The sequence below is a fragment of the Hypanus sabinus genome, chromosome 19, assembly GCF_030144855.1.
Source record: "Hypanus sabinus isolate sHypSab1 chromosome 19, sHypSab1.hap1, whole genome shotgun sequence".
NCBI classification, from domain to species: domain Eukaryota; kingdom Metazoa; phylum Chordata; class Chondrichthyes; order Myliobatiformes; family Dasyatidae; genus Hypanus; species Hypanus sabinus.
The window spans coordinates 52,830,172-52,843,574 of record NC_082724.1 but is presented as its reverse complement, the minus strand read 5'-3'; the positions used below and the strand labels follow the sequence as shown (position 1 = coordinate 52,843,574).

Sequence of the window (13,403 nt, the reverse complement as noted above, 5' to 3'; positions counted from 1 at the left end):
TAGCGTGAGACTCATTTCCCAACAAAGTGCTCAACCAATGACTGTAGCACGTACCAAACAGGAAGAGCCACCGTGTAACAGCTATTCTGTGTTAAAAATCTCATCAGAGCTGAATAAAAACACAAAATGCTGGCAGACTCAGCAGGCCAAGCATTTTGTGTTTTTATTTATTTCCAGCATCTGCAGGTTAACTCGTGTTGTCATCAGAGCTGAATGATTAGCACTTAAATCAGTTTTTGATTATACTGATTCAAGAAAGAATTTTGTGCAGGACATAATAAAGTTCCCTCCTCTTCATATAGCATTTTGATATCTTTAGCACCTACATCGACTACTGGAGAAGTGAGACACAGTTACTAGTTTATAGCCAGTGACACAACAGCTGGAATGCTGCACAGATGTTCATTGTCACAAAACTTCATCATACACCTGAGAGATGTGTTATACATAATAATGAAATATTTGCTTTAAAAAGAAAAATGCATAACAATCACATTTATTCTTTATAATCAACTCAAAACACTCAGAAGTTCTAAATTAAGCATCTCCCATATCCAATTTGATGTTCCATTATACAGTTGGCAATGTCCCTATCTGAGCATCTCCCTGCTCTTAAAAAGAACATTACATATGGTTACCTTGATTCCCTTAAATCTCTATCCATAGCGAGTAGTCCCGACAAATCTTTTTTCATACATCTTCGGGATCGGCCTAAAGAATCCACATAGTCCACCCTGAGAGGCAAGCATATAATAAATTGCTTGTCTTTATTCAGAATAAAGTATAATTATTCTATACTGAATCAGAATTAGATTTATTATCACTGTCATATGTCGTGAAATTTGTTGTTTCATGGCAGCATAATAGTGCTAGATATAAAATATACTATAAATTACAAAAAGAAATGTATTTAAGTAAATAAATAGATAGATAGATAGATAGATAGATAGATAGATAGTAAGAAAGGAGTGCAAAAATTGTGAGGTGATGTTATTAGTTTCATTATCCAATCAGAATTTTGATGGCAGCGGGGGTAAAAGCCGTTCCTAAAATGCTGAGTGTCTCTATTCAGACTCCCATATTCCTCCCTTATGGTAGTAATGAGAAGAGGGCATGTCCTGGGTGGTGGGGATGTTGAATATTGCCTTTTTGAGATATCACTCTAGCCTGGTGATGGTGGGGGAAGCTGAAAACTGACCGACTGTCATACCTTCCAACATTCAACTCCAGCTGTATTTTGGCAACAATTGGAAGCAGCACTGAAGGCAAAAACACAGAATTTACTTTGAGTGAAAAACTGCAATGTCTTTCACCAAAAATGCACTGCCACTGACCAAGACCATAGTTCCCAAACTGGATCTGTGATGTTGCAAGTAAATCAGCATGTAGGATAAACCTATCCACTCCATGACACTCATCTACTAATGCCAGAGGGACTAGTGGAAATTATCAGCACATAGATCTTGTGGAGTTGAAATCCTACCTTCACACCCTCCAATGCATTACATGGAACAAGAAGTTGAACAGACCTAGAAAAGTTATGGCAGTTCAAAACCTGATTCACTGGGGAGTGCAGAGGCCTCAAGTTTTTAAAATTGGGATGTCAACCCGATAAAGCTGTGGCACAGGACTATATCGAGTATTACAGCAAAATATACAGTGTAATTGATTCTACCTGCACAAGTGTTTTTTGAAGCATAAAAAATAAAACAAAAATTGTATTTGACATTTGTATAAATGAAAAGTGTATACAACAGCAGACAACTAAAGTTGTAGAAAACCACTGAGTTATCCTCCATGTACATCGCTGGGCTCTCACCATTCTTCATCAGGGTTCTGAGGTGGTACCATTTCAGACGCAGGTGCTAAATCCTCATTCTGTTCAGTCTTTGCTGCCTTGGATGCCTGATTCTCACTTTCGGCCTGCCGCTCCTTCTGCTTGTCAAATATCTTCTGTGTGAAATCCACCAGATACATGCTTTCTGTTTCTTCATCTGAAACAGCATAAGGAGATGTACATTTATATTAAAAGGGATAGAAAAACAGGGAATTGCAGTTACTCTCAACCTACATAAGAATTAAAATCAAAGGAAATTCAAAACGTTTTAGATTACCCTCTCCCAGAGTTGACAGGTCCCTTAACCCTACTGCCAACCTCAACCCTTTTCTTCAGACAGAATTTAAATAGGGGATTCTCTTATCCCCACCTCTCAACCCACCAGCACTACCATAAACTGATCAAATTCTCTACTCTCTGCCATCTTTTATGATACGCCACCATCCGATTTAAATCTCCTCCCTTCCCACTATCCAGAGAGCAACAGCTTCTCCAGCTAACAGAGATTCCCTTGTACTTTCAGTGTAGTGCACTCCTTCCAGTGTACTAATTGGACTTCTGTGCATTTGCTTTCACTAATCTACCCATATCAGGTGACTGCTTTGTAAAAAAACCTCCATTCAGGCCACAAACTTTCAGGCTTCCAGTTTCTTGCTACTTTAAGTCTCCTCTAATCTCCATCTTTTAAATTGTTTCAACAGAGCCCCAAAAAAGTTCACAAAATAGTGAATGTACTGTAGCTATAAGACACAGGAGCAGAATTAGGCCATTTCACCCATCAAGTCTGCTTCACCACTCCATCATGGCTGATTTATTTTCCTTCTCAGCTTCATTCTCACGCCTTCTCTCTGGAACCTTTGGCACCCTGATTAATCAAAAACTTATCAACCTCCGCTCGAAATATACCCAATGACTTGGCCTCCACTGCCTTCTGTGGCAAATAAGTCTACAGATTCACCACCCTCTGGCTGAAGAAATTCCTCCTTATCTCTTTTCTAAATGAATGTCCCTCTATTCTGAGGCCATGTCCTCTGGTTCTGGGCTCCCCCACTATAGGAAGCATCCTTTCCACATCCACTCTGTCTAGGCCTTTCAATATTTAATAGGTTTCAATGAAATGACCCCTCATTCTTCTAAACTCCAGTGAGTACACAGCCCAGAGCCATCAAACATTCCTAGAATCATTCTTGTGAACCTCCTCCGACTGTCTCCAATGCCACCATATCTTTTCTTAGACTAGGAACCCAAACTGCTCACAATATTCCACGAGCAGTCTGGCCAATGTCTTATAAAGCCTCAGTATTACATCCTTGCTTTTATATTACAGTCCTTTTGAAATGAATGCTAACATTACATTTGTATTCCTTACCACCAATTCAACCTGCAAGTTAACCATTAGGGAATACTGTACAAGGACTCCTTTGCACCTCTGATTTTTGAACTTTCTCCTCATTTAGAAAATAATCTATGCCTTTACTCCTTCTAACAAAGTGCATGACCATATACTTTCCTAAACTATATTTTACCTGCCACTTCTTTGCCCAATCTCCCAATTTGTCTTAAGTCCTTCTGCAAACTCTGCTTCCTCAACACTACCTGCCCCTCCACCTATCTTCATACCATCTACAAAACTTAACCACTAAGCCATCATTTCTGTCATATAACATGAAAAGCAGTCCCAAAACAGCATTTACTGACTGTCTATTCTGCTTGTCACTTCCTCAAAGAATTCCAACAGTTTATCACGGAAGATTTCTCTTTAAGGAAACCATTCTGATTTTAGCCTATTTTATTATGTGCCTTCAAGTACCCTGATACATCAACCTTAATAATGGACTCCAACAGCTTCCCAACCTCTGAAGTCAGGCTAACTACCCTCTCTCCCTTCTTAAAGAGTGGATGATATTTGCAATTTTCCAGTCCTCTGGAACCATTCCAGAATCTAGTGATTCTTGAAAGAGCATTACTAGTACCTCCACAATCTCTTCAGGTACCTCTTTCAAACCTTGGGATGTAGTTTCTCTGGTCCAGGTAACATATCTACCTTCAGACCATTCAGTCCCCAAGCACCTTCTCCTTTGTATAGCAATGCACTCACTTCTGCCCCTTGACACTCTCCAATTTCTGGCATGCTGCTAGTATCTTCCACAGTGAAGACTGATGCAAAATTATTTACTCAGATTCCTTCCTTTATGCCCCATTACTACCTCTCCAGCATCATTTTCCAGCAGTACAACATCCACCCTCACCTCTCGTTATCTCTTTATAGATTTGAAAATTCTTTTGGTATCCTCTTTTATATTATTGGCTGGCTTACCTTCATATTTCATCTTCTCTCTTATAATTTTTTTGGTTGCCTCCAGCAGGTTTTTAAAAGCTTCCCAATCTTCTAACTTTACACTAATTTTTGCTATATGTCCTCTTTTTTGCTCTTATGCTGTCTTTGACTTCCCTTGTCAGCCACAGTTGCATCATCCTTCCTTTAGAATACTTTTTTTATCATTGGCACATATCCTGCAACTTTCAAATTGCTCCCAGAAACTCCAGCATTTGCTGTTCTGTTATCATCCCTGTTTGTGTACCCTTCCAATCAACTTTGGCCTGCTCCTCTCCGATGCCTCTGTAATTCTGTTTACTGGACTATAACACTGATACATTTGTCTTTAGCTTCTCTCTCACACAAAAATGAAAGTTGAGTTCTATCATATTACGATCACCTTTTCCTAAGGATTCCTTTACCTTAAACTCCCTGATCAAATCTGATTATTTCCAGTAGTCACTACTCTTTCAGATTTCCAGCAGTGCCATGTTCTGCATCTCATTGGTCTCCTTACCACCTTCATTCACCTTCCATTTCTCTACACATCTTCAGAGAAGCCATTTATGACCAGCAACCATTTGTCACCCTCTCTTGGTCTCCATACCATCACACACATTCTCCCCATCCCTCTCTCTGTCTGCAACTCAAATACTGCATGCTTTCTCACTTTTCCAGTTCTCATTTTCTCACTTAACCTAAACTGTTTCTCTCTCCACAGATGCTGACTGATCAGATGTGGATCTCTAGCGCAGGAGTCCCCAACGTTTTTTTTTAAATACCATGGAGCCTTAACATTAATTGGCGGGGGGTGGTCTGTGGACTCCCGGATGAGATCCTCTGTTCTAACATTTTTCATTTAAAATCTAAAATACGTCCGTTGTGAGTGAAATTGATGGACAGCGTTTTGGGTTCTGAGATATAATGGGCCCTCATCACTTTTTCTAAATAGGATGTTACTATACATATGCATTCCAGTATTTATTTTCTTTTTTCCAGATGATACGTTGGGAGTATCTGGGATGATCAAACTAGATCAGTTCTGTTTACTTGCCAATTTAAAACAGGCAGGGAAGAAAACAGGGATTTTCAGACCAGTTAGTCTAATCTCAGTAGTAGGGAAAATAGTACAGTATTATAATGAATGTGATAGTAGGATAGTTAGAAAATTTAATCAGGATTAGATAAAGTCAGCATTAAATCAAATTTTATCATACGCACAGGTACATGGAGATACAGGGGCCATGCAAACCATGTTTGCAGCAGCGTCATAGGCACCAAGGTTACCCACATAATATACCTTACACAAGACAGTGAAAAAGAAACCCTGCAAAACAAGATACGAGTATAAAAGAACCCCAGAAAGTTTAAGTTGATTTATGAAAAGGACAAATTTCCAGGAGTTTGTTGACGATGTTATTGGTGGATAGTGAAGGGAAAACCAACGTATGTACACTCAGATTTTTAGAAGACCTTTAACGAAGTCCCTCATAAAGATGTGAGCAAACAAGATTAAAGCACTTGGGTTTGGGTGCCATTCATGGGAACAGTTAATGTACAAAAGTCCTTGTACTCTGGTCACGTAGCAAATATGCAGTTGATGTAGTTAAGAGTTACCAATCTTTACAACTTTGGATTCATTAAAATAACAGACTGTGTCATCCATTCTCTAGTACAATCTCAGACACCAGTAGCAAAATCAAGCAGCTCAAGATTAGATAGAATTCATTTTACATTAATCCTATAACTAACATTGTTTTTAACAGTTCTTCTTCAGAATGAAAAGAAGTCCAAGCCACAAGAAAAGTCACTATGGAAAAGGATCTTAGTGATTGTAGTGATGACTTGCAGTGGACTAAAAAGCTTGAGCATGTAGATACTAAGGAAGAGATGTGCTGGAACTTTTGGAAAGCATCAAGTTGGATAAGTGACCAGGACCGGATGGGATGTACCCCAGGCTACTATGGGAAGCGAGGGAGGAGATTGCTGAGCCTCTGGTGATGATCTGGCGAGGACGGGAGAGGTTCCAGAGGATTGTAGGGTTGCGGATGCTGTTCCCTTATTCAAGAAAGAGAGACCAGGAAATTATAGACCAGTGAGTCTTACTTCAGTGGTTGGTAAGCTGATGGAGAAGATCCTGAGAGGCATGATTTATTAAAATTTGGAGAGGCATAATATGATTTGGAATAGTCAGCATAGCTTTGTCAAAGGCAGGTCAAGCCTTACGAGACTGATTGAATTTTTTGAAGATGTGACTAAACATTGATGAAGAGCAGTAGATGTAGTGTATATGGATTTCAGCAAGGCATTTGATAAGGTACCCCATGCAAGGCTTGAGAAAGTAAGGAGGCATGGGATCCAGGGGGACAATGCTTTTTGGATTCAGAACTGGCTTGCCCACAGAAGGCAAAGAATGGTTATAAACTGGTCATATTTTGTATGGAGGTTGGTGACCAGTGGTGTGCCTCAGGATCTGTTCTGGAACCCCTACTCTTTGAGATTTTTATAAATGACCTGGATGAGGAAGTGGAGGAATGGGTTAGTAAATTTGCTGATGACACAAAGGTTGGGGGTGTTGTGGATAGTGTGGAGGGCTGTCAGAGGTTACAACAGGACATTGACAGGATACAAAGTGCTGAGAAGTGGCAGATGGAGTTCAATCCAGATAAGTGTGAGGTGGTTTATTTTGGTACCTCAAATATGATGGCAGAATGTAGTATTAATGGTAAGATTCTTGGCAGTGTGGAAGATCAGAGGGATCTTGGGGTCTGAGTCCACAGGACACTCAAAGCTGCTATGCAGGTTGCCTCTGTGGTTAAGAAGGCATATGGTGCATTGGCCTTCATCAATCATAGGATTGAGTTTAAGAGCTGAGAGGTAATGTTGCAGCTATATAGGACCCTGGTCAGAACCCACTTGGAGTACTGTGCTCAGTACTGGTCGCCTCACTACAGGAAGGGTGTGGAAACCACAAAGGGTGCAGAGAAGATTTACAAGGAGAGAAGATTTACAAGGATGTTGCCTGGATTGGGGGAGCATGCCTTATGAGAATAAGCTGAGTGAACTTGGCAATTTCTCCTTGGAGTGACAAGAGGATGAGAGGTGTACAAGATAATGAGAGGCATTGATCGTGTGGATAGCCAGGGAAATGAATGGCACGAGAGGGCATAGTTTTAAGGTGCTTGGAAGTAGGTACAGAGGAGATGTCAGGAGTTGTTTATTTATTTATTTATTTTTAAACGCAGAGTGGTAAGGGTGTGGAATGGGCTGCCAGCAGCGGTGGTGGAGGCAGAAACGATAGTGTCTTTTAAGAGACTCCTGGATGGCTACATGGAGCTTAGAAAAATAGAGGGCTATGGGTAAAGCCTAGGTAGTTCTAAGGTAGGGACATGTTTAGCACAGCTTTGTGGGCTGAAGAGCCTGTATTGTGCCATAGGTTTTCTATGTTTCTATCTTTCATGTTACCTGGCAAATCTCCTTTGGTCATCTGGTCATAAAGTTTTGCCTTTTCCTCCAACCTCTGCCTAAAGAGAGGACAAACGAATTAGACCTATTAAAATTAATGCCAAGCATGAACATACTTTTTTTTTTACAACACAGCACAAACATTACCCTGCAGGCTGTACTGTTAAATAGCATTCCTTTATGTGAGCAGACCCCACTCTAAAGATTTTAATGCAAAACTAAACTTGCACACCCCATGGACAAAATGTGAAGTTAAACTGAGACACTGGCTTTCCCCTCAGGTACAAAAAAATCTCAAAGCACTTTCTGAAGAGAAGCATGAAAGCACCGTCCTCTGTTCCACCCAATAGTTATCCATCAATCAATATCATCAATAGAAGACTGGCTCAGCTTTCTTAGGTGCATTGCTTCCAATTCTGAAAAAAAAAATACTGTTCAATTCCATTCACAATTCTGCCCTTCATATTCCTTCAGGGTAGCCTTGAATCTGATGGCATGAACATTGATTTCTCTAATTTCATCGCCTTTCCCACTCTCTCTTTTTCCATTCCCCATTCTGACTCACTTCTTACCCCTTCTCATCCCTTCTCTTACCTGTCTATCCCTATCCCCTCCCTCTGGTGCTCCTCCTCCTCCTCCTCTCCTTTCTCCAATGGTCCATTCTACTCCCTTATCACATTTCTACTTCTTTAGCCCCTTTACCTTCTCACCCGTCACCTCCCAGTTTCTCACTTCATCCTTCCTCCCCCACCCACCTACCTTACCCTCACCTGGCTTCATCTATCACCTTTCAGCTTGTACCCCTTCCTCTTCATCCCCTTTTATTCCAGCTTCCTCCCCTTCCTTTCCAGTCTTGATGAAGTGTTTCAGCCCAAAACTGATTCTTTATTCCTCTCCATAAATGCTGCTTGAATGCTGAGTTCCTCCAGCATTTTGTGTGTATTAGTCCACAGTAAATGATGCATTCCAAAACCCCTACGACATTCAGGGCAAGGGCTAATAAATAAAAGGTAACACTTATGCTACAAACATGTTAGGCAATAGCCATCTCCAGCAAGAGAGAGTCTAACAAAGGTTTCCTTTATTATCAAAGTATGTATGCAGAATACAACTCTGAGATTCATCTTCTCCAGATTGCCAAGGAATAGAGAAAAACCATGAAAGGTGTTGAAAGAAGACAACACCATACGAAATAGAAAAAGAAACAGAACTTGCAAACCCTAAACTTCCCCCAATCCCTCCGTTGCACAAAAACTAACTGATCACCGACACAGCAGCTGAAACATCAAACCTCCAACTCCCAGGCCCCTCCCAAGCAAAGAAACAGCGACAATAACGTAAAACACCAGTAAGTCTCAAATCTCCAAGCCCTCCCTCACCCACCTGCCAATTGGCAACAAGTAAGAAAATACAGAAGTCCGAAGGAGACCAATGCAAACTGCAGTACCCACCAATAATCACAAAAGTCTCAGGATTTCAAAAAAACATTCTTGGTCAGTATCGACCCAGCCATGGTACTAAATGGCATCACCACTTCTGAGTCTCCCGCCAATCAACATAACAGAGGGTCACCATTGAGCTTAAATTTAACAGAATCAGCCTTATAACTAGAATGCTGAGGTCAGAGGTTGGAACTGCTGTGGTGAGTGGCTCACCAGCTGACACCAATATGCCTCTCCACCATCCACAAAGCACAAATCAGGAGCATGATGTTTGTTATGAACAGGTTTGGTTTTTACAGACTTTCCTAAGATTTTTTTTTGCACAAGTTGAAAAATTGACAACAATCACGATGCAGAAACGATACCTCTACAATATTGTAAAGAACAGTGTTGCTAAGCACCAGTAAACATCACCATCTATTTATTATCTAGTTACAATGGTACAGAATCAGGAAGCTGCACACTCAGAGGAGACACAAGAGATGCTGGAACCTGAAATAACACACATATTGGAGGAATTCAGCAGGTCAGCATCTATGGAGGGAAATGGACAGTCAATGTTTTGGGTCAAGACTTTCTATCTGAACTGAAAGAAAGTGTGGGGATGGTTAGTATAAAAAGTTAGAGGGAAGGGTGAAGGAAGAGTTGGCAGGTGGAACCAGGTAAGGTGTGGGGTTTGTGTTGTGGTTGATAGGCAATTGGGACAGGGGAGAGTAGCAATAGAATTTGAAATTGTTTGAGTTGTGGGCTGATGCTGAAAATCTGAAATAAATACGTAACCTGCTGGAAACAATCAACAGGGAAGACCTTAGATGAGTAGAGCACAGGAACAGGCCGTTTGATCCATGATTTTCTGCACCCTCTCCCAAGCCTCAATATCCTTGTTACAATGGGGTGACATGGGTGCAGGAAGCAGAACCAACACAGTTGTTGATGGAGTGTAGGAAAAGTGCAGGACGGTCACCAATGTAGGCTTGGAAAAGACTGTTCCACGTAGCCACACAAACAGGCGGGCATAGCTGGGACCCACATGAGTACCCATGGCTACCCCTTTTGCTTGAAGGAAGTGGGAGGAGCCGAAGGAGAAATTATTAAGAGTGAAGACATTCCGCTAGGCAGAGGCAAGTGGTGGTGGAGGGGAACTGGTAGGATCTGGTGTCCAGAAAGAAATGGAGAACTATGGGGCCTTACTAGTGGGGGAATGGAGGTTTATAGGGACTGGACTTCCATAGTAAAAATGAGATGATGGGGCTAGAGAAATTAAAATCATTGAAAAGATCCAGAGTTTGTGAAGTATCATGAGTGTGGTTAGGAAGGAACTGAACTAGGGGGAATAAAACAGGTTTGAGGTAAATCAGTTATGAGTTCAGTGGGGCAGGACAAGCTGAGACAATGGATCTACCTGGACAAGCTGGTTTGTGGATCTTGGGTAGGAGATAGAAACGGGAGGTGCAGGGTGAGGGTACTATGAGGTTGTTGACAGTAGATGGGAGATTCCCAGAGTTAATTAGGTTGATGATGGTGTGGGAGACAATGGCCTGGTACTCCTTAGTGGAGTCCTGTTCGAGGGGTCAGTCAGAGAAGGTCTCAGCAAGGTAGAGGTTAGTACGCCAGGTTACTACAGCAACCCCTTATCTGCGTGTTTGATGGTGAGGTTAGGACTTGTGTGGAGGGAGTGGAGTGCTGAACGTTCGGAAGGTGTGAGGTTGGAATTGGAGAGAGAAGTGTTGAAGTTGAGTTGATTGATGTCCCGTCAGCAGTTCGCTGAGCACCTACACTCCGACCGCCAACAAAAGTGGGATCTCCCAGTGGTCACCCATTTTAATTCCACTTCCTGTTCCAACGTTCCTATCCCAATAGCCTTGTACATTCAGTTCCCAGCTACAACCATCCTTCAGCCGTGATTTGGTGATGGCTACCTCATACCTGACGATCTGTAATAGCGCAACAAGATCATCTGCCTTATTTTTTATACTCTGTGCATTGAGATATAACACTTTGGGTGCTGTATTTGCTACCTTTTTTGATTCTGCATCCCTAATACACTAATACTCACCCTGCTGGCTGCAATTTTGTCCTATCATCTGCCTGCCCTTCTCGACAGCCTGACTGCATGCTACCTTTGATTTTTACCACCCGTCCTATCTCGAGTCCCTTCAGTCCAGTTCCCACACCCCTACCAAATTAGTTTAAACTCTCCCCAACAGCTCTAACAAACCTGCCCGCAACAATATTGGTTCCCTCAGGTTCAGGTGCAACCCGTCACTTTTGAACACATACCTCCCCCAGAAGAGATCCCAATGGTCCAAGAACCTGAAGCCCTGCCCCCCGCACCAGGTTCTCAGCCACGTATTAATTTGCCAAATCATCCTGTTTCTACCCTTACTGGTGCATGGCACAGGACGCAATCCAGAAATTACAACCCGCGAGGTCCTGCTTCTCTGCTTTCTACCTTGCTCTCTAAATTCATTTCAGGACCTCTTTAGTGTTTCTTCTTGTGTCGTTGGTACCAATATGTACCAAGATATCTGGCTGCTCTCCTTTGCTCTCCAAAATGTTATGGATGCAATCTGAGATGTCCCTGACCCTGGCACCTGGGAGGCAACATACCATCCAGTGTCCCATTCATGTCCACAGAATCTCCCGTCTGCCCCCGACTATTGAGTCCCCTATCTCTACTGCTCCGCTCTTCTCCCTCTTTCCCTTCTGTACCACAGACCCATGCTCAGTGCCAGTAACCTGGTTTCTGTGGCATTGCCCTGGGAGGTCAACCCCCACAACAGTATCCAAAGCCGTATACTTATTATTGAGGGGAATGGCCACGGGGTGCTCTGCACTAACTGCCTATTCACATTTCCCTTTCTCCTGACAGTCACTCAGCTACTGGCCTCCTGCAACTTCAGAGTGACTACTTCCCTGTAACTCTGATCGATCATCTCCTCTCTCTCTCCCATACAAGCTGAAGGTCAACCAGCTGCTGCTCCAGATCCTAACACTGTCTTCAAGGTGCTGCAACTGGATGCACTTCACGCAGTTCCAGTTCCCTGGATCTCCCAGGACTCCAACAACTGGCATGAAGAACTCATAGCAGCCATTTAGTACACTAGGTATGGTAAGAAAAAACAAAAAGGGAACCTTAACAGATGTTTACACAGAGCCATTGCTTCTTTCGAGCCAAAGCCTGACACTCCTACTCTCTGGCCTACTCTCCTACACCAACAATGGCTGCCCTGACTATCCCTCTATACTTTTAAACAGCATCACCGACCTGCAAGAAATCTTGACAATGTGGCCTGCTCCATATTTCTCCAGCCATATCTGCACTGTATTCTTTGGCAATCTTCTACACTATCCACAACTTCACCAATCTTCGCACCATCAACTCTCCAGGTTTACTTTTGCAGCACAATCTGTTCAGTATCACATCCTGAGTGACTGCAATTTTTGCTAGACAGTTATTTGACAATATGCCTTCATGGACATTGCATTTAAAAGTCCTACCTTGATTTATCAAGTGTCTGTTGTTCCTCAGTCCTTTCTTCAACATCCTTCTCAGCCCGAGCAGTGACACCTGTATTTTGTTTGCTCCAGATAGTTGGTTTCTATTAAATTTAAGTATAAACATTTCAATACTATTCTGCTTGTGTTTAGAAATTGCAAAGTAATGCCTAAATTATGGAATTAGCACAAGGAAGAACTAAGGCCAAATATAGTTTATAAAGTACTAGTTAATTTCTAAAAGTTTACTTCTAGAACGAAGGAATACTACAGCTAGTGGTCACCAACTTTTTTAAGCCCAAGATCTCCTAGCTCAGCCTCAGTGAAAGGGAAGATCTACCTACTAAATCATTTAGAGAAAAAACAGCTCAGTTTGTACTTCCAACTTGAGGCCTTTTATTTGGGCTAATTGTATTTGAATTACACAAGATATTTTTGTCAAACTTTCAAATTAATTCAAACAAGAAAACACTGTAACTAGCGTTTCAAACAGGTCATAGCTGTCTTTCATTAATATTACAATGCTTCATACCTTTAATTCTAATTTTCATTATTTAATTTTATTTCAACATGAAAAATAAATGAATAAAACTTGACTGTTGCACTCGGTGTGATGACTGGGGTTGAATACTTTCTGCTAGTTCCCTGAAATTTGGTTCATAACTACAGACAGCCAGTCTGAGACAGTCTGTGAGGTGTCTGTCAGTAAGACAGCTCCTGTACTTAGATTTAATAATTTTCATCTGTGAAAATGCAATTTCACAGATAACTTGACCCAAGGTAGGCACTGACTCTTAGTGCACATGGGTGAGATGAGGAAACTTCTCCCTGCTGACAAGCCCCC

The 13,403-nt window shown here is 41.8% G+C and overlaps 1 protein-coding gene across 1 annotated transcript in view; it reads right to left on the bottom strand.

Annotated features, from left to right (window-relative positions):
• Positions 1-13,403, bottom strand: part of ccdc174 (coiled-coil domain containing 174) — a 38,666-nt gene that overhangs the window by 10,510 nt on the left and 14,753 nt on the right. The window contains exons 3-6 of the mRNA XM_059944420.1: positions 12,563-12,663; positions 7,620-7,678; positions 1,820-1,994; positions 639-734 (exon numbers count right to left, since the gene is read on the bottom strand). Of these exons, the coding sequence (XP_059800403.1) occupies positions 639-734; positions 1,820-1,994; positions 7,620-7,678; positions 12,563-12,663 (431 nt within the window). The remainder of the gene's footprint in view (positions 1-638; positions 735-1,819; positions 1,995-7,619; positions 7,679-12,562; positions 12,664-13,403) is intronic.